We start from the raw sequence: 21846 nt of genomic DNA on the forward strand, positions 1-21846 counted from the left end.
CAGTGTGCGGCCATACCCACTACAATCCCGAAGCAAGAGATCCAGAAGTTGCAAAAGAACATCATGAGCTTTATCTGGGAGGGGAAACAGCCGCGCATCCCGCGAAAGATCATGCTCCGGGGTCGGGAGACGGGAGGACTGGGAGCACCCGATGTTGCAAGATATGCTCTGGCCGCTCAGCTTTCATCGGCGTTCGCTTGGCTCCCCGCCGCCTCCAAGCCCTGCTGGCTGGAGCTGGAGGAGGCCTGGAGTCCAGGCCCTATAACCTCACTGCCACACCTGAAGGACCCCAACGCAAACAAGGGAATGGGTCCTCTATCGGCAACTGAAAACACAGTAAAGAGCTGGAGGAAAGCGGCGCGTCTATGGAATATCCGCGGCGCGACGGGCCCACTCACCCCGGTCTGGGGAAACCCAGAATTCACCCCAGGCTGCAACCCCAGTAACTTCAGGAGATGGAAAGTTGGAGGACTGGAGAGGATACAAGATTTTTACGAGGAAGGAATCCCCCTAGACTTCGAGGCCTGCAAGGCAAAGTTCGACGTGCCGGAGAGCGAAAGATTCAGATACACCCAGCTCCGCCACTGGCTCTCGAGCAGAGCGTCACGGAACCAGGTCCCTCACAGCCCTGGAACTCACCCTCACAGGCTCCCCGCCAAAGGGCAGAATCTCCACCCTCTACAAGCTCTTGGACAGAACAGACCCACCCCGCAAAGAACCATATATGCTGAAGTGGGAAAATGACATCGGGAGGCCAATCGATTTGGAGGAGTGGAATCACATCTGGACAAGAGCAAACAGAAGCTCGAAGTGCGTTTCCAACAAGGAAGGAGCATTCAAGGTATGCTTCAGGTGGTATCGGACCCCAGAGACACTCAACAAATGCAACCCCACGATTCCCCCGGCTTGCTGGAGAGGATGCCCAGACAAAGGCACTCTCTTCCATCTGTTTTGGTCATGTCCCAAGGCTATTCAATTCTGGAAATCAGTGCTGGATCACATCGGGAAAATCACAGGTCTCTCCATCCCATGGGACCCGGACATCGCTTTATTGGGATCAAGTGGGGAGGGCCAATTCCCCCTCTCCGGGCACAGAGCAGAGTTATGCTCCCACCTGTTGACGGCCGCGAAAATCTCCATAGCTAGGCTGTGGAAAAACCCAGAGGGCCCAGCAATACAAATGTGGTGGACAAAATGCTGGGACATAATTGCAGCTGAAAAGATAACGGCCCTCCGGTTCGGAAACCGAGACAAATTCTCCCAAACATGGGCTCCCTTTTTGGACTACACTCAGAATTTCCCAGGGTTGGCACGACAACCCTCCTCCCTACGTTGGATGGACAAAACCTAATAAATACAGAAGGGACAACGCAGTAGCAGAGGTACGGATTGGCCCAAGACCCCGTTGGCGATTAAATCCAGGAATAACACATCAAGGCCCGGACAAACTGACGCTCGCTACCACCCACTCATGACCCAGCGCCTAAAGCACTTTCAAGGATCCCCACTCGCCCATTAGTAACCTATCTCAGCCCACTAGGGCTAAATTAACCGCTTGCCCCTCCCCTTGAACTGTCCCCTGACCTGTTATTACTGTTGTTTTGTTATAAAGGACATAGTCCTTGTTGTTTTACTACTTGCATCTCGAAGCTCAACGTCGCTGCTCGCAGCGCTCTTTATATATTCGCTACCACTTGATGCATTGTTTGTACAAAAACCAATAAATATATTTTGGGAAAAAAAAAATCTCCTATAACAGATCTTCAATCAGATCCCCAATATCACTCAACACACACCCCTTGCCCCTTGTTTTAATCCGTATCACTCAACACACACCCCTTGCCCCTTGTTTTAATCTGTATCACTCAACACACACCCCTTGCCCCTTGTTTTAATCCGTGAATTCTAAAGTGCTGTGCAGTGAGTTGCACCACACCCATGCTGTTAACCAAACTAAGCAGGTGCACTCGAAGTTAGCCAATGTAATTTGAAAAATTAATACAGTTTGGTGAAAAGGAACTTAAGATGCAGCCCATTTTATCTAATAATTTATAATGAAGGAGAAGGTTGAACTTCAACTAGAAAAGCAATGTCACTGCAAAAAGTAAACCCATTGGAACAAGACCATGAGCAGACCTGGGTTAATTTTATTTGATACAAATCAAATACAGTGATTTTTGGCTAAAATTTGCGAATATCAATAATGGGTCAGTTCACCCCAAAAATGTCTCTGCTAAAATTGTGAAAGCGAATGAATGTGACAAATATCTTAAAAATGAAATGTTTTCTAAAAAAGTTTGAGAAAAGATTCAGTTATATATCTGTATTTTCCAACCTCCATGATTCCAGTTGTGGCTGTTTATGGATTATGGAACAATAATCACACAGCCCTAATCATGACGTTGTGGCCAGTGATACCAAATAACCCATTTTGTTTTGGCTGGACTGTGAATCACCTGCATTTTCAGGCTATTGAAAATTTGGCAAACGAATTTCAAGTTTGGGTGTGAGATTTGGACTAGATTCATGACAATCTCATTAAGTGGGGGTGGGGTAGGTGAACCGATCAGGCCATTTTCTGTTGCAGAACTTCAATTGAAACCGTGTTTCTTTGATGGCCATTTGATTGCATCTGGTGTGGCACTTTGTCTCCAAAGAAAAGCAAAAATGAACTAGCTCTTAGCTGTCAGAATGCTGAAAAAAACGATCAGAAAAATCATTCACTTCAGTGATGCATTAGTCTTAAAATAGGTGCATGCTTGTGATGAACTCCTACAATTGTTATAGTCGTACTCATTAAAGTGAACTCAGAGGGGTGGCTATCCAGATCAGGTAATTGTTCTCAATCCTTGAAGTCTCCCTTGTAATATCTTCCTCGATGATACTAATTTAGGAAACCTGAGATGGGTCAACCATGCTTGACTGACTGCCAGGCATTGTCAGATATACCTACCATGGACTATCCCTATTGCAGTGTTACACAAGGTCAATGGCACTACTTTCACCAACATGCCATAGGTGAAAATCAGACACTGCTATGTCTGCCGCAAGATTAAGTGTTATGCAGGCTGAAAGAGAAGCAGGTGCGACACTAGATCCCCAAATTAACTACTTAAAATGGCCTCATTTGTTTGCCTTCGGGAGGATGAAGCTGGGCTGTTACTACACAGATTTGAATCTGTGAACTGAAAGTAGCACACAGGTTTTCGCCGCAGAACCATTAACATACTGCGATATTTTACTATAGTGTTTCACCGATGCATAGCACAGTACTTCCTTTTCCTAACCCACCTTTCTCCTCTTCTTTCTCACCTGTCTCTTTCCACCACTCTCTCACACTTCCTGCACATCCATTCTTCCCTTTAGCCCTTCGACTTCGCTTGGGAAGTAAATATCCATCTGCAATGTATATATGGGATCCACATGGGGTGCACGAGGCGGGTGGAATGGATCTGTGTTCCTTTCCTCTTCCAAATACGACTGTCCATGACCAACCCATTTGTGGCTATACCAGTCTTGTACCCGGGGGAGGGGGCTAGGATCAAAAAGTTAAAATTGTACTTTGCAAGTTTTATCATTCTTTTGACAGGACACATGGCCAGCCCACCTTAAGGAGAGAACCACCTCAAGGACAGAGAAGGGAAGTCCAGGACAAGGGGAGGAGGGGAGGATGAGGGGCTAGTAGAGCCCGGGGAAAAACCTGTAGAGCGAAATAAAGAGAGGTTAGCTCTCTCCCTGTCTCCCTGTATTTATGGGATTGGTGTGCGGGGCCCAGAGGGTTGGGGTTCCAGGAAAGAGAGGCCAAACCGACCACAACAATCATGCTATCGAATCTTTGCCCTGAACTACTGAAGTACTCCATGAACTTGCCCTGAAGAGTCATGGTTCCAGAAGAAGATACCGCATATTCGTGCTGTATGAAATGTTTGCTGACTTCACTTGCGAACCAACACAAAGGACACTTTTAAGATGTTTGGCCAGAGAATACATGAAGCATCCCCCTAATGCACAGACACGTTGATCCTATCTTAACTTGAATCCAAAACACTGAGGCAGGTCTAGGTTTTGAAGGAATTTCAAAAGGAGCATTGACTTTCCTTGTGGACACACTCAGAGGCCAGCACACAGGGCTAGAAGGTGATGGAGAGACCGGCTAATAATGTGATGGGGATGGGTGGAGTGGATCCTACACAGTGGAACTGCATCCGCAAACAATATCACGAAGAGGGCCATGAAAGCATGTGCTATTTGGCAACTCATTGGTCATACAGGTGGACATTCACACAATCCCCTTGCTAGCAGGAGAGCTTGTGAGTATTTGGTTATTTACTCACCTACTGACGGTCCGTGGCCATGCTAATCCTTAGGCCACTCCCACTCACTACCTGCACCCTCTGACCCTGCCTAAAACACATTCTTCTGGGATCTCTTTGAGCTAGCTCTGTTAAGCAGTAACATCAAATGTTGATGTTCGAGTGTTATTTCTCAGCAGTCTGAGAGTTAATTGTTTAATTGCAGCAGTAAATACGCTACTGGTGTACAAAAATGTTTTAACCAAGTGGGCCTTCAGTCAGTTGATTCAACCCTGTTCCTTGCACTGAAGACTCATTAAAAATACCCTTTGACAAAGCCCACGGTGGTGCCTTGGTATCGGCGTTAGGTAAGCATTGGCCAGGCCCTGCTATCCTGTCCCAGCTGTGCCATCTTATGACAATTTAGTACCCCAGTGGCAGTGCCTGTCAAATGCCTATCCAGTGCCTACACAAAGCGAAAATTGTTGGCTTTGCCAATGCTTGTTTTGTTATTTTCCCATGCCACTCACGCCCTAAACCACTTGCAGTCATCTTGTTTCATCAGCTGTTTCCGATATATATATATATTCCTACCAGGACCCTACTCTATTGGGTGCTGATGAAGACAGTATTGTGCTTAGTTTATATTACACGCATTTAATAACCTGCTGCTTTGTTTAACGCAGATCATGGAGGAATCGCCGGGTCCAAGAGTGTATGGGACCCACTTAATTTATGACGACATCCCCCAGAGCTTCTTCGTCAATAAAACAAAGGTAATGCCATTACATCATATCTGCAGTATAAAACGTGAATAAAAAAAGGGGATACAAAAAAATCTGGTTCTTTACTCTAGTAAAAGATGGGTATGAAACCTTAAGTGATGCTTGGGGGTCCATGTTGTCTTTTCTTTAGGGAACCTATAGCAGCTACTGGGGTTGGCCCCGCCCAACCACTACACAACACCAAGCACTCCAATCGAGACACCCTTTAGGCCTCGCTTTCGGGGCAAGCTTAAGCTATACGCCCGAAGGGCTTAGTCAGACCTGCCCCCCTCGCCCCCAAAGCAGGTAATCACAATGCATTCACTTGTTTAGACAGGGACGTCACAGCTCAAAATGCACGCTTTTTAGGGATAGTCTTATCCTAAACAGTCTAGGCCTCTTTGTGGGATTGCACCATTATAAAATGCTTCTATGAATCGGGCCCCAAGTCTCATAATTCTGGGGACCTGTGATGCGTCTCCCCCATTTTTGATGTCACTAACGTATGGCAAAGGTGTGTCCTATGTTCAGAGGCGTTGCTAGGGTGGGAGCTGAGAGGGCTATAGCCCCAGGTCTTTTGGTTGTAGCCCCGGATAGAAGCTCAGGTGCTACAGCTAAAATACTAGCTAGCACTGAGTCCCACCAGTCCCGACATTAGATTACCCCTGATCTTTTCCAGACCAAGCAACACCCCTGCCTGTGTTGACTCCTTGGCATAGACCTCCGGGGCTGGCGTGAAAGATGAATCTTTTTTGCACAGGAGCACGTGTTCGTCCGCATTTTAACAACCTATAATTTCTGTTTTTAGAATTCATGCAATGGTCCCTGGACATATACACAGTTATGCAGCAGAAATGGGTCCTCTCTTGACGCAATATTCTGTGTGTGTTCTTCACTATGATAGTTTTCAGAAGGGGCTGTGTGAGAGAGGGGTGTGTGGGCTTATTAGGGACCGTCATGCCTTTAAGTTTCCGCTCTTCATCTCCCCTCCAAATTCTGTTGAAGAGAGCATGCCCGCCATATTGGAAAGTTCCTAGTCCTGGGTTTAGTGCAAGATTCTGGCCTCTACACGTAGGTTTGCCCTAAAATACCTACTCTAATATCAGAAACTGCCATTCACCTTAGTTCTCTTGTGTACACATTATTTTATTTGTGGACACCCCAAAAATAATGTTGGAAACTAAATTCTGGATTCTGATTGAATGCCGTCTGTTATGACATCCAGTTAACAAGGTGAATACATTATTTCATCTTATTATTCAGTCAAATGTCTTGTATAATTTATGATTATTTGCTAGCATGTATTTCCTAACTTTCTGGAGCTTTCTCAAAGCAACCATCCTTATGACACAAACCACATTGATGAAAGCAACAAAGAAACGGGTTTATTACCTTCTGGTTGCACAACACATGAATTACCAAGTTCAAACAGTTAAAAACACAATTCTAATTTTTGGATGAATCGTTTACCCCAAAGGGACAGCATGGTTAATTCAGTTAATAAACCATTTGATTTGTCGTTAGATTTTGTTATGCGAGTATTCTTGCTGCAAAAGCAGAAAAATACAATTAAGCTAATAATGTGAATTTTGAGTTTGTTTATTTTTTTTGTTATAAAGAAAAGTGTGTATAGTTTAAAAAAAAAACCTTTTACATGTCAAATCACAATAAGTTACATAAACCATCAGCCCAAAAAAGTATCATTTCATTGAAGTACGTTATCAGATATTACCTCTATCAGAATGTCTAAAAGCAGCTGTCATATGCATTTGATTCATACTGACTACAACATTTATGTTCTCCTAAACCAACTGAGAGTAGATAAGCGAGACGCCAGAAGTCCTCTCTCCACTTGTATGCATATGTGATCATACCACCAAAGCCTTAGCCGAGAGCCTGTACACCCAGAATTGGCCAGTTTGTATCTGAGATGGTTTACAGACAATTTTCATATATCCCATGTCATATTTTGCCAATTTAATGCAAAGAGATGAAACATGCTGAGGTGTTTCTAATTCCATCTGACAAAGCGGCAGATTCTAAATTAATGCTTCATGTTATACCAAGCGCCAGTATGAGAAAGTGTGGAAATCGCATTAAAACAAAGGCTCATAATAAAGCGCCTCGATGGAGAATGAAATGCCTTCTATTTGAATCTGATATATAGGTTCTAATTTTAGTTTTTGGAGTTCCAGGTAGCATCATTTCTGCACAAGGAGAGGAGTATAACGTTCCTTTCCTAATTTGATGACCAAGGGTTCCAATTGCTTCCCCCCACCTACCATGCAACTTAGTTAGACCTGAAAGGAGACGTGGCTTAGCCATTTCTTTTCCGCCCTGTCAGCATTTTATGTACCGACTCTAGTCTCTTCAGGGTGTAGAGTCCTTCCAGACTTATGAGATTTCGGGACTCCTTTAACTCCTACAATCCCACTCTTCATTTGGAAGGCTATAGGACAGCTGTGTCACATCAGCTTTGGAAGTGCTCCCAACTGATGCTGAGAGCAATGGGCTGGCACATTCCTTCCGGAAACCTCTGCAGCGCACCACCTTCCACAGAGCACTAGACTAAACGGAAACTGCCTCAGCCTGTGGAATTGCCCAATTCGGTTCATTCTGCAAATCCAACAAGGCATTCCTTTACTCACACTTGTCTGTTCACTCACCTATTTGCTCCCTCACTCTATCCTCACGCTAGTAATCCTTAAGACTCCTCCGTCTGCTAGAGCAATAGGCTGGCGAACACTGCTTTCTCTCGGCTGCCACTTTCTTCTGACATTGGGACAGCTCACACTCGCCTCCCCTGTCCCTTTGCAAATACCACTACCTGCGCCATACTCTTAGTCTGTTGACCCTGAGCAAGGTCACTGCGAGTACATAGCACAAGACTGTAGGCCGATGCGGGGACATTTTAAGACATTGTTAAATAGGGCTCATATTAGGGGCCCCTAGTTTCCCAAAGTTCGGGCTGCCTGACCCCACTGCCTTGCAGCAGCAGTGTAAAGCAATATTTTGGCATAGTGACACGATCAGCGCTGCTCTTTTTGCAGGTTTTAGCTTGTTTTATGAAGTATAATTTGCCTTTGTGTGAGCTAAGATTAGCATTCCAGGCCTGGTCCTTCTCTACCTGTACTTGCTATGAATGGGGTTTTAGGTAATAGTTATTTTACCTTTTGCATCCTGTGTTGTGCCATGTTGGTTGCCATTGGTTTCCACCGTCATATGCTGCAGGAGCACCAAGGCAGAATTCCAGGGACAAGACAGAAGGTAAACTGGGGGGAAAATACAGAAAAACCGAAAATAGCATGGCGAGTGCTCCCCACACGCCTTTTGTGCGGAGGAACCTTTCAACACCATAACTCGATGCGCATATGATTAGCTTTTGTGTATGAAGGTGAACAGCCGAATTTGAAGCCACTTAGCTATTTCAAAATGTATTGGGACTCCCCACTTAAAAATGGCCAACACATTCTCCTGTAGAGGAGCCAGCATCAGGCCTGCCAGCTGCCCCTCTGTGATTGGGCAGACCTTTGCTTGAATATCCAATCCTGTTGCCGGCAGACAGAAGTCGGCCCCTTCACCCAAGGCCCCTCAAGTAAGGCCCATGTCCGTGCTTGCCTGGGCTAGGAGCGCTCCACCGGCCCCAGAAAGCAGGGAGCAGCCCCCAGGAGGACAGCCCACCACACGAACTTGGACCCCTGCAACTCAACACAGCCTACAAATTACCAGTGAGTTATTCCCTTACATCTATTGAACAAAGGTCTGCCTACGCCACTCTGATTTCCTTGCCTTACTTAATCTCACTCATTCCTTCCCACATCACATTTTGTCCTTTGGAAATTCGAAGCCTGGTGTGTGTTTATAACATCTCTGCTGCATTGCTGACATTTTGGCGTGTTCCTTCATGAACTTTCTCTCTCCTACTCCCATATTGCACAAGTTATCAACACCTTGTATCACATGCCTCTGAATGCGTGCCTAGCCAACACGTTTCTTCAAATACACCCTCCACCTGTGCTGGCAATTACATTTTTTGTGTATAGTGCCTTGCACCAAAAACCGAATTTAGGTGCCCTATGCCCGACATATGTTTTGTGTGCTTGATTGCTATTGCAGTGCATCTGCTTCTTGCTTCCCTTGGCTACTAGGCAGTCCGGTGAATTTGTGCTCATACTGTGCTGTCCAGCTGCTCCTCTTCCTTACTCCTCCCTCCACCACTATGGCACTAAACATCTCCCCTATCTTTTCTAACTGCTATACTATCATCTATCCTCCCTCTCTCACAAAGTCTGGATGAAAAAAGTTAAAAAGATTTTCTGACCACTAACCCTGGCCTACCTATCACAGACACCTATGTCAGCTGAACTTCCAGACAGATATTTACTGATATCCTCTTCTCTGTCCCCTCTCCAGATCTATGGACTTCTGATCTCATCTCTACTCTCTCTCCTCTTACATCCAAACCCATTAATGATGGCACTAAAAGGGAAGTCCTTTTGACGGGCTTTGCATCATACAGGTGTATCATTAATGTCTATCACACTGGCCCTGTCTTGGTCTGGGGTCCTCAACCCAACGTCCTCCTCTTTGATCAGCACCTGCCGTTCCTCATTAACTTCCTCCCCACTCCTGCTACTCCTTCTTCCTCCCTATCTGCCCCCCCCCCTCCAACTGGTGTACAACACCCCTATACATCTCCTCGGAAAATCGTCAAAGGTGGAGATCTCTTGCATCTAGCCGCACTTAATGCTTGTTCTGCCATCAAACACTCTGCCTACTTCTTAAAGAACCTGACCTCGATATCCTTGCTCTTACCAAGACGTGGTTCAAGGCCATCTCAGTCACTGCTTTTGACTTCCTTATCCCTGATGGCTAGAAGATCATCTCCAAGCCTCGCCCTAACCGTGCAGGCAGTGGGGTTGTTCTTATCTTCCCTGAGTGGGTACCTTCTTCCCTCATATCCACCCAGCATTAACCTTCCTTCAAGAGCCTGGTTTGCAAGTTGGTGATCTCTCACCTCTTCACTGACCATTGCCACCATCTACAGGCCACCTGGCTCTACCACCCTGTTCCTCTCTGAATGGGCTGACTTCTCCTCTCTCCTCACTACCACCACTAAACTCCTTCTCATGGCCGATTTTAACTTCCACCTTGACTCCTCAATCACGGCTTGCACTCTCTTCCATGACCTCTGCACCTCACTCTCCCTTCTCCCTTCTGGTCCTACCCACTCGGTTGGACACACTCTTGATGCCTTCATCCACACCAATGTTTCACTCTCCTCCCCACTGACCACCCCAAACTCCTGGTCAGACCACTCTCTCATCTCCACTGGCTCCTCTCGCCCCTTTGACCACACCTCCCCAGCAATGCCAAACTTGTTTACGCACATCCGTCCTATGAAACGAGTGTCAGTTGCTGCCTTCACATCTACAGTCATCCACCTCACCCTCCCCACTACAGACTTTACCTCTGACTCCGTTCTCCGCAACCTCCATCTTGCCATTACTAATACCCTTGACATTCTTCCCCAGTCATGAGAATCCACCTGAAACATGCCTCTAAGTGTAACACCAGGTACGTCTCTGAACTTGCAGCCCTGAAACGCAAGTGCAGAGCTGTGGAACGGAAGTGGCAGACCTCTGATTCACCCTCTGATAAACTGGCCTGTCACCTGCTCCAAAGGCAATACAGACTTTCCATCCACACCAAGAAAAGAGCCCACATCCAGGCCCATGTCTCTTGTGCATCCAACAACACAGCTGAACTCTTTAACATCTGCAGGGAACTTGCCAAACCCTCTGCAGTCTCCTCTCCTCAACCCCACCAGGCCCTCTGCAATGCAATGGCCACGCACTTCACTGCAAAAACTCAGAACATCCTGAACACCCTCACTTCCCTCTCCCCTTCCCCTTCACCCATCCCTTTTCCTCCTGTGGCCTCCCTCTGCCTTTCTCTTCTCCTCTCCTATCACACCTGATGAGGGCACCAGAATTGTCCGCTCCATGAAGGTCACCTCCAAACAGGTTTCCCCCTGCTCCTCCAGAACCATTAAGGACAATATTGGCTCCCTTGACTCTGCACTCACTGATTTCTGCAACCACTCTTTTGCTACTGGATGTTTCCCTTCCTCCCTCAAGCACTCCCTTGTGCGCCCCCTCCTGAAAAAACATTTGCAGACCAGTATTGCCCAGCCAACTACCGACCCATATCTATCACCCCCTTCCTTTGGGAAAACTCCTCGGGAAGCTGGTCTTCATCCAACTGACCCAGCACACTGAACTTGTTGGCTGCCGCCACAACCATCAATCTGGATTCTGAGCATCCAGAGGCACAGAAACTGCTCTTCTGAACACCTGTGAGGAACTTCTTGCATCTCTTGATTCCAACTCTCCAGCTGTTCTCATTCTACTTGATCGCTAATCGATACCCTAGGTATCGTGGAGCGGGCACTAGACTGGCTGACCTCCTTCCTCAGTGACCGTCTATACCAGGTTATTCTGGGATCTTACTTCTCCCACACCTTTATCTCCACCTGTGGCGTCCCTCACGGCTCCAGTCTTTCTCCTTGGATCTTTAACCTTGCTCTGCTTGCACACCTCATGTCCACCTTCTCCCCAAACACCCTGTGTTATGCAGATGACACACAACTCTTCTTCAAACCTCCCTTTGATCTTTTTCTTTCTTCCGCCATCATTCCTGACTGCCTATCCAGTCCTGGTGTACTTGATAATCTCTGCTTCAGCGCCAGCAAGACTGAGATCCTTCCTATTGGGACTCCTGCTCCCTCTTTCTGTCCTTCACTCTGGCCATCTTGCATGGGCTCCCCCCCCCCCCCTTCTTCTTCATCTGAAGCTAGAATCCTTGGAGTCATCTTTGACTCCTCTCTTTCCTTCATCCCTCACATTCAGGACTTTGCCAAGAAGTCCCACTTTCAACTCCACCTCCTCAAAGGAATTCTTCCTTTCCTCACTTACCCACAGAAGCTCAATGTTTCTAGAGCTCTGGTTCTCTCTAGACTAGACTACTGCAATAGCCTTTTCTTTAATCTACCCTCCTCTTCTCTATGACCCCTCAAGCTAATCCAGAATAGGGCTGGGAGACTTATCCTTGGCCTCAAGCCCAGGGACCGCATCTCTTCATCCCCTAATCTCTCCACTGGCTCCCTGTTGCTGCAAGAAACAAATTCAAACCCCTCTGCATCATCCACAAGGCTGTCTGGGTCCAGGGACCACACTATCTACAACTAGCTCTCACTAAATACACTCCCTCCAGATCTTTACATTCCTCCAGCACCAACTCTCTGTGTGTCAAGCCCTTCACAAAACAGCAAGCTGGTGGCCAATCTCTTTTCTCAGCAGGCTCCTGCTTATGGAGTAGCATGCTCCTTCTCCTTCCTCTTTATCTTGAGCCATATCTCCTCAAATTCCGGAAGCTCCTCAAGACTTTTCTTTTCACCTCCTCCTTCCCTTCCTCCCTCCTCTGTTAAATCTCACGGTTGCTGAGATTGGTGACGGGGGCCCTTATGTGTCCTCCCAGGTCCTGTCCTCCCACACCCAATTGCCTACAACCTCCACCCCTCCCAGCACTTTGCCTTAGCACCCACTGGCCTATGTCACCACAGGCCTGCACTTACTTATTTATTGGTGGCTGACCACTCCACCTAGGCACTACAGCTGCTCACGCCCAAGCACTGCCCTCTTGATACACCTAGCACTTATGCCCCAATCCCTCATCCCTTCGCTCTCTCTGCGCTTAAACTTTCTGAATGCTCACAAGGCCCAGTAGGTCCGCCTCTATCTTTCGTCGTTGTATTTGTTCTTCATTCCCATGTTCCCTCCCTGTTGCCCTGTGGGTGCCTTGAAACACAATTTACTTGATGTATAAGCGCCTTACAAATGCACAATAAAATAAATTAAACATGTGCAGGCACTGTTTAAGAGCACTGCCCGCCCTTACATTTCCCACTGGCAGCATTGCAGTATTCATGAACATTTTACTCCAAGCCTCAGGGCATCTGTTCTCTTAAAGCATTTTCTCAAACTGAAAGGGTTTTTTGTTTATTCTCTGTGCACATGCCCAAATGAATGAGGACCAGGACATCACTGAGATGAAGTGAGCTTGATGTGAACTGTATTTCGCATTGCCATCAGCGGTGTGCAAGTAGTGTGTCCAGTGCATGCACGCCTAGTACTAGTGACATCAAGATCCGCATATCTTTTCAGCCAGGCATGTCCAAGCAATGGGTTGGCGGCTAACACTTTGTATTTCACCGGGCTGCCTCTTCTCAAACCCTGCCCCCAAGTCCCTTTTGTTAGGAGTCATCAATGGACGTGACTTTAAGAAATGTCTGCAATTATTCCTCACAGATGCTCGTCGTCTTCAGAAACCCAAAGGATACAGCAGTGTCATACTTCCATTTTTACAACAAGAACCCTCTGTTGGCACCTTTTAAATCATGGGACGACTTTTTTCCAAAGTTTTTGTCAGGAGAAGGTAAGATTAAGCAGTTTTATGTTGAAGTACAGGCTTGGGAAACATTGACTCCACAAAACACTGAGATTAAATCCTTATTTGCAATAATTTCGCCATTGTATTGTTACCACTTTCCGAATACCTTGATTTCATTAAACAGATTGCTCAATGATAAATTGTATTCTTAAAATCCAGTGTTAGCAACTGAGCTTCCCAGACTGCGAGCAATACATTCCTTATCATAGGAGGCTGGAGGATTCGCGCTGTGCTGAGATTTCCCTCTACCCCTGGATGCACCCCAGGCCAAGTGGTGTTGGTCTTCCCAAGTTCCCGGATCCCCTTCCTCGCAAACCATCTCCTACCCCCTCCTGCCTCCCTTTGCTCCTGTTATTTTTCCAGGGGCAACCAGGTGCCGAGATTTCCTTTTCCATGAAATGTTGCCCTTAAACTGGTTTGAAACACTGCCTAATAGGTACCTGAAGTGACAAACAACTACCTGTCAGCTATATCATGATGTCCTACACAATTATACCGCTAACCACTTTAAACTGTTGGTGCCTTCCTGTTTTGCTGCTCTTTTTCCCTAATTAATCAGCCCTCCAGCCTCTTTTCCTTTGCAGTTGGTGAGCAGGTGCAAGTGGATCTAAGTCACGTGGTATTACCCAAATTGACCGGGGACAATTGACCGAATGACCTAATTGGTTGAATTTTAATGGTCCTAATTGACCTTTTGCACAATTTACCTTTTTATTTTTTATATATATATTCAATGAAAAAACTTTGTTAAAGGGATGTCATGGTTAAGTTGCACTAATAAAAACTTATGAAATTCGGTAAAAAAACGTTGTTAAAAGGACGTTATGGTTTCAAGTAAAATCAAAAACCCCCTAAAATTCGCCAGTTATGGTAAGCTAAGCAACCATAACTCGCGCCACCACTGTGCACTGCTAAGACTAACACCCAGGACATCAAAGATGACATCACAAATATCATTGATGACATCCTGTAAGAAGGAAGGAAAATCCTTTTCCAAGACAGCCAACATGGAAAGAGAAGGCGGGGCTCCATACACAGCCCCTTTTCCCTTGCCATGGCAGCCTGCAAAACCCTATGAACATATTACCACAAGCACTTTTTTTCCCTTTCAAACCTATCCTACCTTCGAATAACTTTACCAAATAGCCGGTCCCAGGTAGACATAGCCACTTTAACACCATTTTCCGTCCCTAGCGGTAATGGCCAGTAGCCAGATTGTCCGAGTCATGACCTTATGCCATGACCCAGACAATCTGGCTACTGCCCATGGCCACAGGCTATACCTCGGTCACCAAAGGTATATGACTATTTTTTGTACCTACATTGTTACACTTGTCAAAAAATAAAACGCGGGCACATTTGCAAAACCATGCTTTAAAGTCCTTGCCAATGCTCCTCACGAGTTTGCTCAAAATCCGCCCATTTTTTATTTTTTAAAAATTGTCAAAATGTATGTACATACAATAGTCATATAACTTAGCCCCCCACTTGACAAAATCCATTCAGTCTTTACACAAACATTGAAGGTTGGGTCTATAATCATTTTTAAAACTTTTGTCCAACTTTTGTCCAGCCATCAAAAATGTTGAGACCTCCCCCTCTAATTTCACCCCCTCCTGAGGAAATCCCAAACAAACTTTACAAAACCATTTATATCTAGATCCAAAATCGTTTTGCCAAATGTTGTGCAGATTTGTCAAATGACACCACATTTATACCTTTACACTATTTTGGGACCCCCCCTCTAATTTTGCCCCCTCTTGACAGAATTCCACAAAACTTTGCAAACCCATTCAGAATTAGTTCTAGAATAAAATTGCAAAAGTACATGCAGTTTCATTGAGTGGTGCAAAAGTTATAAGCCATCCAAAAACTGCTTTTCCCCAACCCTGTAATGCAGAAATAGGTACAGATGTCCTAACAGATGTCCTAGGACATCTGATGTGTCCGCGAACACCACAGGACTGCACCAGGACATCTGGAGTGTTCGCTGACTTTTGGGGGGTGAAATAACACGTGTTTTGGCTTCTTATGGCCATATCCAATCCAATCCTCATCCCACCCCCACATCCTCAGAGATTGTTTGTTGAGTTTGACAAGTGAAATGCTGTTTTTTTTTAATATTTTCACCGCGCTGTTCGTGGACCCCCAAAAAGTCTGCAAATCCAAGATGGCGGGCACTTTAGGAAAACCAATGCATTTCACATTCTCCCACCACCCAATCAGCGGCCGCGTCCCGATGTCCACGGACCACGCAAAAGTCAACTAATTTTTCTGGTCAATCAGAGGCCAGTCCGCGGACCAAACAGGGAAGTGAGTCCACGGACCGGACATGGATATCACTAATTGTTTTGCCTTACGTTTTGGACATTTAAAAAGAAACTACTGGACAGATTTGCACATAATTACCAAAAGCACACTTTCGGGACCAAGCTGCCGCTCCTGCCCCACATTTGTTGAAAATCCATCCAGCGGTTTGGGCTGTCTATGAGAAAAAAATTAATTTTGGGACCCCTATAACTCCCCCCCCCCCCCCCCCTTGATCAAACCTCACCAAACTTTGCAAAAAATTCAGAGTGGGCCATATACTTTTTTTGCGAAGTTTGGTGAGGATTCGTCCAGGGGGAGCAAAGTTATAAGCCACCCAAAAAGTGCTCTTCTTATGAGACGAGCAACTTAACCATAACTACATGGCCGCTACCGCAGGCCATGTAATAATGGGTTGGGTTTGTATTATAAATAATACAAGGGGTTTGGGTGGGGCGTTGCAGGGGGTTTTGGGTTGGGTGGGGGGGGTTGCAGGGAGTCTCCCCCCGCCCCCCAGCCCTGCATATATGGACTAATTGACCTTTAAAATGTGGTCAATTGTGCAGAAGGTCAATTGTCATTTGGTCAATTCATACACAACCACGTAGCCTAAGCCTCGTCCACCTTCTTAGCTCTGCCTTTCTGCTCTTAAATCTTAGATCAAGGGCGTCTTTTGCCCATGCGTCCGAAGTGAAATACAGATGAAGAAAAGGTCTATTCCTGTTTGGACCTGTTCAGACTGGGAGGACAGCCTGAACCCCTACTCGGACAACACGTGCTGACATGTGTTTTCTCCCTCTGTCCCCACAGGCCATCCCCACCATCACCAGGCAACGCCAATGTCTATGACATCGCCCCTCCACTAAGGCATGAACTCCGCAATGCAGCAACCTCACCCACATCATCCCCAAGCCCATCAGCACCCCCTCACCATCCACAGCACGGAAGTTGATGCTCACCAACGCCCGCTCAGCTATCGCCCATGCAGCAGACATTGCCAACCTCATCACTACACACAGCCTTGACGCCATCTTCATCACGAGACATGGCTGACACCTGCCTCCACCCACATTCTAGACGTCCTTGTCCCCGATGGCTACAGCATCCAACACAGAGACTGGCCGAACAAGACAGGCAGATCCCTCACAGTCATCCACAAGACCTCATGGCCCTGCACCTTCAAAGCGGTCAAGCACTGCATCCATCCGCTACCCGGCCCAGCCATACCAACACCTTCAACAAAATCAGCAAGATTTGCATCACATAGGCACAAGCTCTGCATCCACAGACTCGCCTCACATCACCCCTCGCAAAATCTTCTCACCCTGGACAATATTCAAGACCCTCTTGACAGAGGACCAGGTAGAAACCCTGGCCACCTCGTATACACACATCTTGCCAGAATCCATCCTCAAAACCCGCCCTGAAGAAGCTCTCCTTCCCTACCTGGAGATCATCAACAGCTCCCTAACTCGAGGCACCTTCCTATCGACCCTGACAATGGGACAAATCCTCCCTCAACTAAAGAAACCCACTCTGGATCCTGACAACCTACGTACCCATCTCCCATCTTCCCTTCTTACATAAGATCATCGGGAAAGCGGTAGCCGCACAACTGCAGCAACACATAGACACCAAAAATGTCCTTCAAAACTACCAATTCAGGTTCAGACCCAGGTGCAGCAAGGAGACTGCAACCACACAGGTGGTCGACGACACCCCCAACATCCTTGACGATGGCCACCACTGCCTCCTTGTGCTACTTGTCCTCTCGGCCGCTTTTGACACAGACCCGAATAGGATTACGGACACTCTAGATCAGCGTATGGTAATAAGCAACCTTGTTCGATGGTGGTTGAAGTCCTTCCTCGCCAACCGCCCGCAGTTTCAGATGGACTCTTCTAGATCACCATTGCTACCTGTCACTTGTGGAGTTCTTCAGGGATTCATCCTCTCCTCAGTGATCTTCAATCCATGCATGGAGCCGCTGGGAGCCCTCCTAGCGACACACAACATCCACATCCACCAATACGCAGATGACACACAGCTGTGCACTAGGACCCCAACCGGCCCATAAAGCTGGGGGTTGCCCAATAGCACTTTAAGATGAGTAGCAGCACCCGTGCGATGGATGGGGATGCAGATTAATACTCTAGCATCAAATCAATAATGACAACTCAATGGTTTGTACAAAAAACGGGGAGTTCATGAATATCAGCAGTTGCTTGATCTTCCTTCTCGCTTCAACACTCCAACGAACTTCATAAAAACACATCTTTTATACAAAAAACTCATCACTGACGTGCAACGCTTAAAATGTTGCATGCAATTCTATTGGTTCTAGGAAAGTAACTTTAATATAGGTACTATTTCTGTATATGGTAACTGGGTGAGGGGATTGGACAAACAGTGTCAGGTGGGGCATCTAAACCCTACCTTCAAAAATGGCTACAGTAGACGTCTCTAAAAGTATGACGTCTCATTGGTTCTACTAACTATAGGACCCTAGATTACTTGGTCCACTATGATTGGGTTGACATCATCTTTTCCACTTTTCCTAGCAGCATGCAAATCAGCCGGCCAGTTGCAGGGAGTTCGCCCGCACCCCCAGTCTCCCTCCAATTATTGCTACAATCAACCATCACCTCAGTAACCATGTGTAAATTATTTCTTTGTAGTTGGCCTCGAATCAGCTTCTCGGTCTGGGAAAGTCTGGGAAAGTTAAGGAGTACAGTCTATGGCAAAGGTCGATGCGCGGGTGTGAAAGCCTCATCCCTCCTGTGTGCCTGGTCACGTGATTCAGACACTGTTAAATTTAAGTATTTGATTTAATTGTGTCAGCCACCTGCCTCCTGTGGCTTAATCCTGACCTTTCTGAATAGGATATTCTATTCTTTGCTTCATTAATTGTATCCACTGTTGGTCTATTTCAGCCGATACGACCTTGGTTTCTTGGCACGATTTGCCTCTGTCTGAGTTTTGCTTCTGCCCTTTTTCTCGTTTTGTTAGCTATGAAGCTCTCCTCTTGAGACCTTTAGTAACCCTCTGGTTGATTCTGCTCTTGTGCATAGTGGAAGTATACTTATATAAAGTGCTCCTATTGAGGTAGATATGTATAGGTGGCACTTGCTGCAATCTATCTTACTACTAAGCATAAGCAAGCCTCACGATTGCTTTGTTTCTTGCGGTTCCAGGCATATATACATGTGTAAACTAACTGAATATCTTCATCGTGCTTATGGCAAAAGCTTCTAACATTTTGACATCGTTATTTCACTTTTGGTTCATGATGTCATTTATCACTGATGTTTTGTCTCTTTTCATCATTCGTAGGTCGTCCTATCTTCAGTCAGTCCGGGTTCTTGTGACATCACCATTCGTATTCTTTCAGTATCTTTTTAGCTTCCTCAGGGACTGTGCTCTGACATTCTTCATTTTGTTTCATTTGTCGACATGACTTTCTCAATGGGCACCTTACTGTCCAGATTTTCTTAAGTGTCAGTACTTCAACAGGTGCTGTTCTTTTGATAGGTACTGGGCAGAGCCCCACTGCGGCTCTCTGCTGGTTTATTTGCTCATCATACATCACATATTTCGGCGTGAATGTTCCTGGTACTTCAAAATGGACGGTTGGAGTGGACTGTATTTGGGACCTCCTCTACACTCCCCCGCCCCCTCTGGGCAATTCATCGACCACTTTCACTTCTTCTTTGGTATTCCACCTTTACTTCATTCTCTGAATCCACTTTTACTTTCTCCTCTGGATCCATATATAGAGGTTTGAAGAAGTACATCTGTGGGGTCCATATCTTTCTTACTCCCTTCAAGCTGCCTGCTGTTCTCACATGCTCATCTTTGTTCCAAGTCATTAGTTGACATTGTCCATTTGGGCTACAATAGAATCATTTTCCAACATAATTTCTTTGTTTCCTGGGATATCGAAACTTTGTTCCTTCTGGAGCATAAATGCTGGCTTTCACAAAGTCCCTTATTTCTTCATCAGTCAGGTCTTTGGGCTTCCATCCTGGTTCGACATCAATCATGATCTTCATCCCTATGGCTTTTTTCACAGTTTTCTGGCACTGAGAGATTATTATCTTTATAACACAGAATCCGAGCAATATCATCACTAGCAGGGCTCCTAGGAATTTGAATGCATCTGCCATCCATTGCGGAACTCATGAGAATAGTGATGCAAACCCACTGTCGTTGTCCACTTCGTCAGTTTCATAAATTATTTGATTCTGTAGTTGTATCAGCATACCTACGGCCTCTGTTAAGGTTCCATTTTCTTCGTCATGAGATGGTATAAATGTGCAACATGATTCTCTGATTTTTGCACAAAGCCCTCCATCCATAGCTGTAATCATGTCAAGGACATATCTGTTCTGGAGAGTCATTAGTTGGATTGCCCTCAACTCTTCTTTGATTGTGTTGAATCCTTTTATGGTCGTGTTGATGGTCTGCAGTAACTCACATCTGGTTATCTGCAACCATTTAGTATTTGCTCCAACCTGTACTCTGGGCATAAAAATGGTCGTGAACACTGATGAGGTTAGGCTAAACAGTCTGTGTTCATACGGGATTGCATGAAAAGCTTCTTCCGATTTTAGCAGAAAAGTCATTCTCTCTCTTCATTCGGCTCATCAGTTACACAGATCTCTTCTTCCTCAGGTGAGCATCTGCCTTCGGGAAGCTGTCCATATTCAGGTCACTTTTCGGAATCACCAATGCTGGAACACGGGCATTCACTATTGTGCATATACTTCCCCAGTTTCTCGGCAGTCTGATATATGCTTTGGATCCACATGCCCAATAATGACCCATGATTACTGCAGTACCATGTACCATTCCTGGGGCATCAAAAATGTGTCCACAATTTTGATTCTCCCCCCATTTTCCTTGTGCCATTATTCCTAAAGCACAATTTGGAACTCTCCAATTACACTATCTGTAAGGGTCCTCCTCTATCCTCGACCCATGTCATTAGTTTTGCAAGCTTCGGCTATAATGGCTTGCATATCTTTTGAGCATTTTCAGTTGCTTCTTTGCAGGCTCCAATGACCATCCAAGCTCTGCAAATCACTACTCCTTTTTCCCATTCGTCTGGTGAAAGTATTGTTCCCCAAATTTGCATTTGGCCTCTGTTCTTCCAACTCTGAGCTTCTTCTGGAATTTTTCCTTGAACGTTCAGTTTTTGATTTGCCTCTCTTCTGATCTCTGCTCTTTTAACTCCAGGCTTCTCATATCTGATCACAATATGTTTTGTCTTTTCATTGTTTCTTGTCTTTATGTGCTGGACATAATCGTCTTCATTTGGATCGGTTGCTTCAGTTGCCCATTCCAGTGAGGCATCACTTCCTATGAACTGGCCTCTGGTCTTGCACATTGCCGTATGCACAACTATTTCAACAGCTACAAAGATCTTTGATTTCCCCATGCTGTATTCCCCAAGTGTGCTGTGCTGTCCAGGTAGTAATTTAGTTCATTACCATCTCCTTGTATGCTTCTCTTGATTCTTAAAGTTTTCATGTAGTTTGCTATAACCACATCTTTGAATACGTCCGTGTAGCTTCTTCTTTCTGTAGGATCTCAGGTATCTCCATCTATGGTTCAGGCCTCTTCATATATACCAATTGGGTAGAGGACAGTCTGGCAATCCTTTCCTTGTCTTCTTGTCTTTTCCGCTCTAGCTATGAACGGTCATAATGATTCTGCTATCAGTTGTGCATGTGAGATTTTCTCTGGGCTTGCACTTGCCTCTTTCAGTGCTGGATCAAGGGTGCTTATCAATGCTGTCTCTGATGGTTTTTTCACCAACTCATTTTGTTTCCTTAAATGTTCAGCCTTTTCCATTTGTCTTTTCACTTCACTTATAGTAGAGCTTCTCATCGTTGGTTGTCCAACCTCTCCCATTCTTTGGATTGTGGTTCTGCAGTTATTGACACTAGACCTGGTGTATGTGCACTCAT

The 21846-nt window shown here is 45.8% G+C and overlaps 1 protein-coding gene across 3 annotated transcripts in view; it reads left to right on the forward strand.

Annotated features, from left to right (window-relative positions):
• LOC138566967 (sulfotransferase 6B1-like) overlaps nt 1-21846 on the forward strand; it is a 320429-nt gene that overhangs the window by 162788 nt on the left and 135795 nt on the right. For all 3 annotated transcript variants that reach the window (XM_069644752.1, XM_069644751.1, XM_069644753.1), the window contains exons 3-4: nt 4979-5068; nt 13426-13552. In XM_069644752.1, the coding sequence (XP_069500853.1) occupies nt 4979-5068; nt 13426-13552 (217 nt within the window). The remainder of the gene's footprint in view (nt 1-4978; nt 5069-13425; nt 13553-21846) is intronic.

The sequence above is a fragment of the Ambystoma mexicanum genome, chromosome 2p (assembly GCF_040938575.1).
Source record: "Ambystoma mexicanum isolate Mex_15411 chromosome 2p, UKY_AmexF1_1, whole genome shotgun sequence".
NCBI lineage: Eukaryota > Metazoa > Chordata > Amphibia > Caudata > Ambystomatidae > Ambystoma > Ambystoma mexicanum.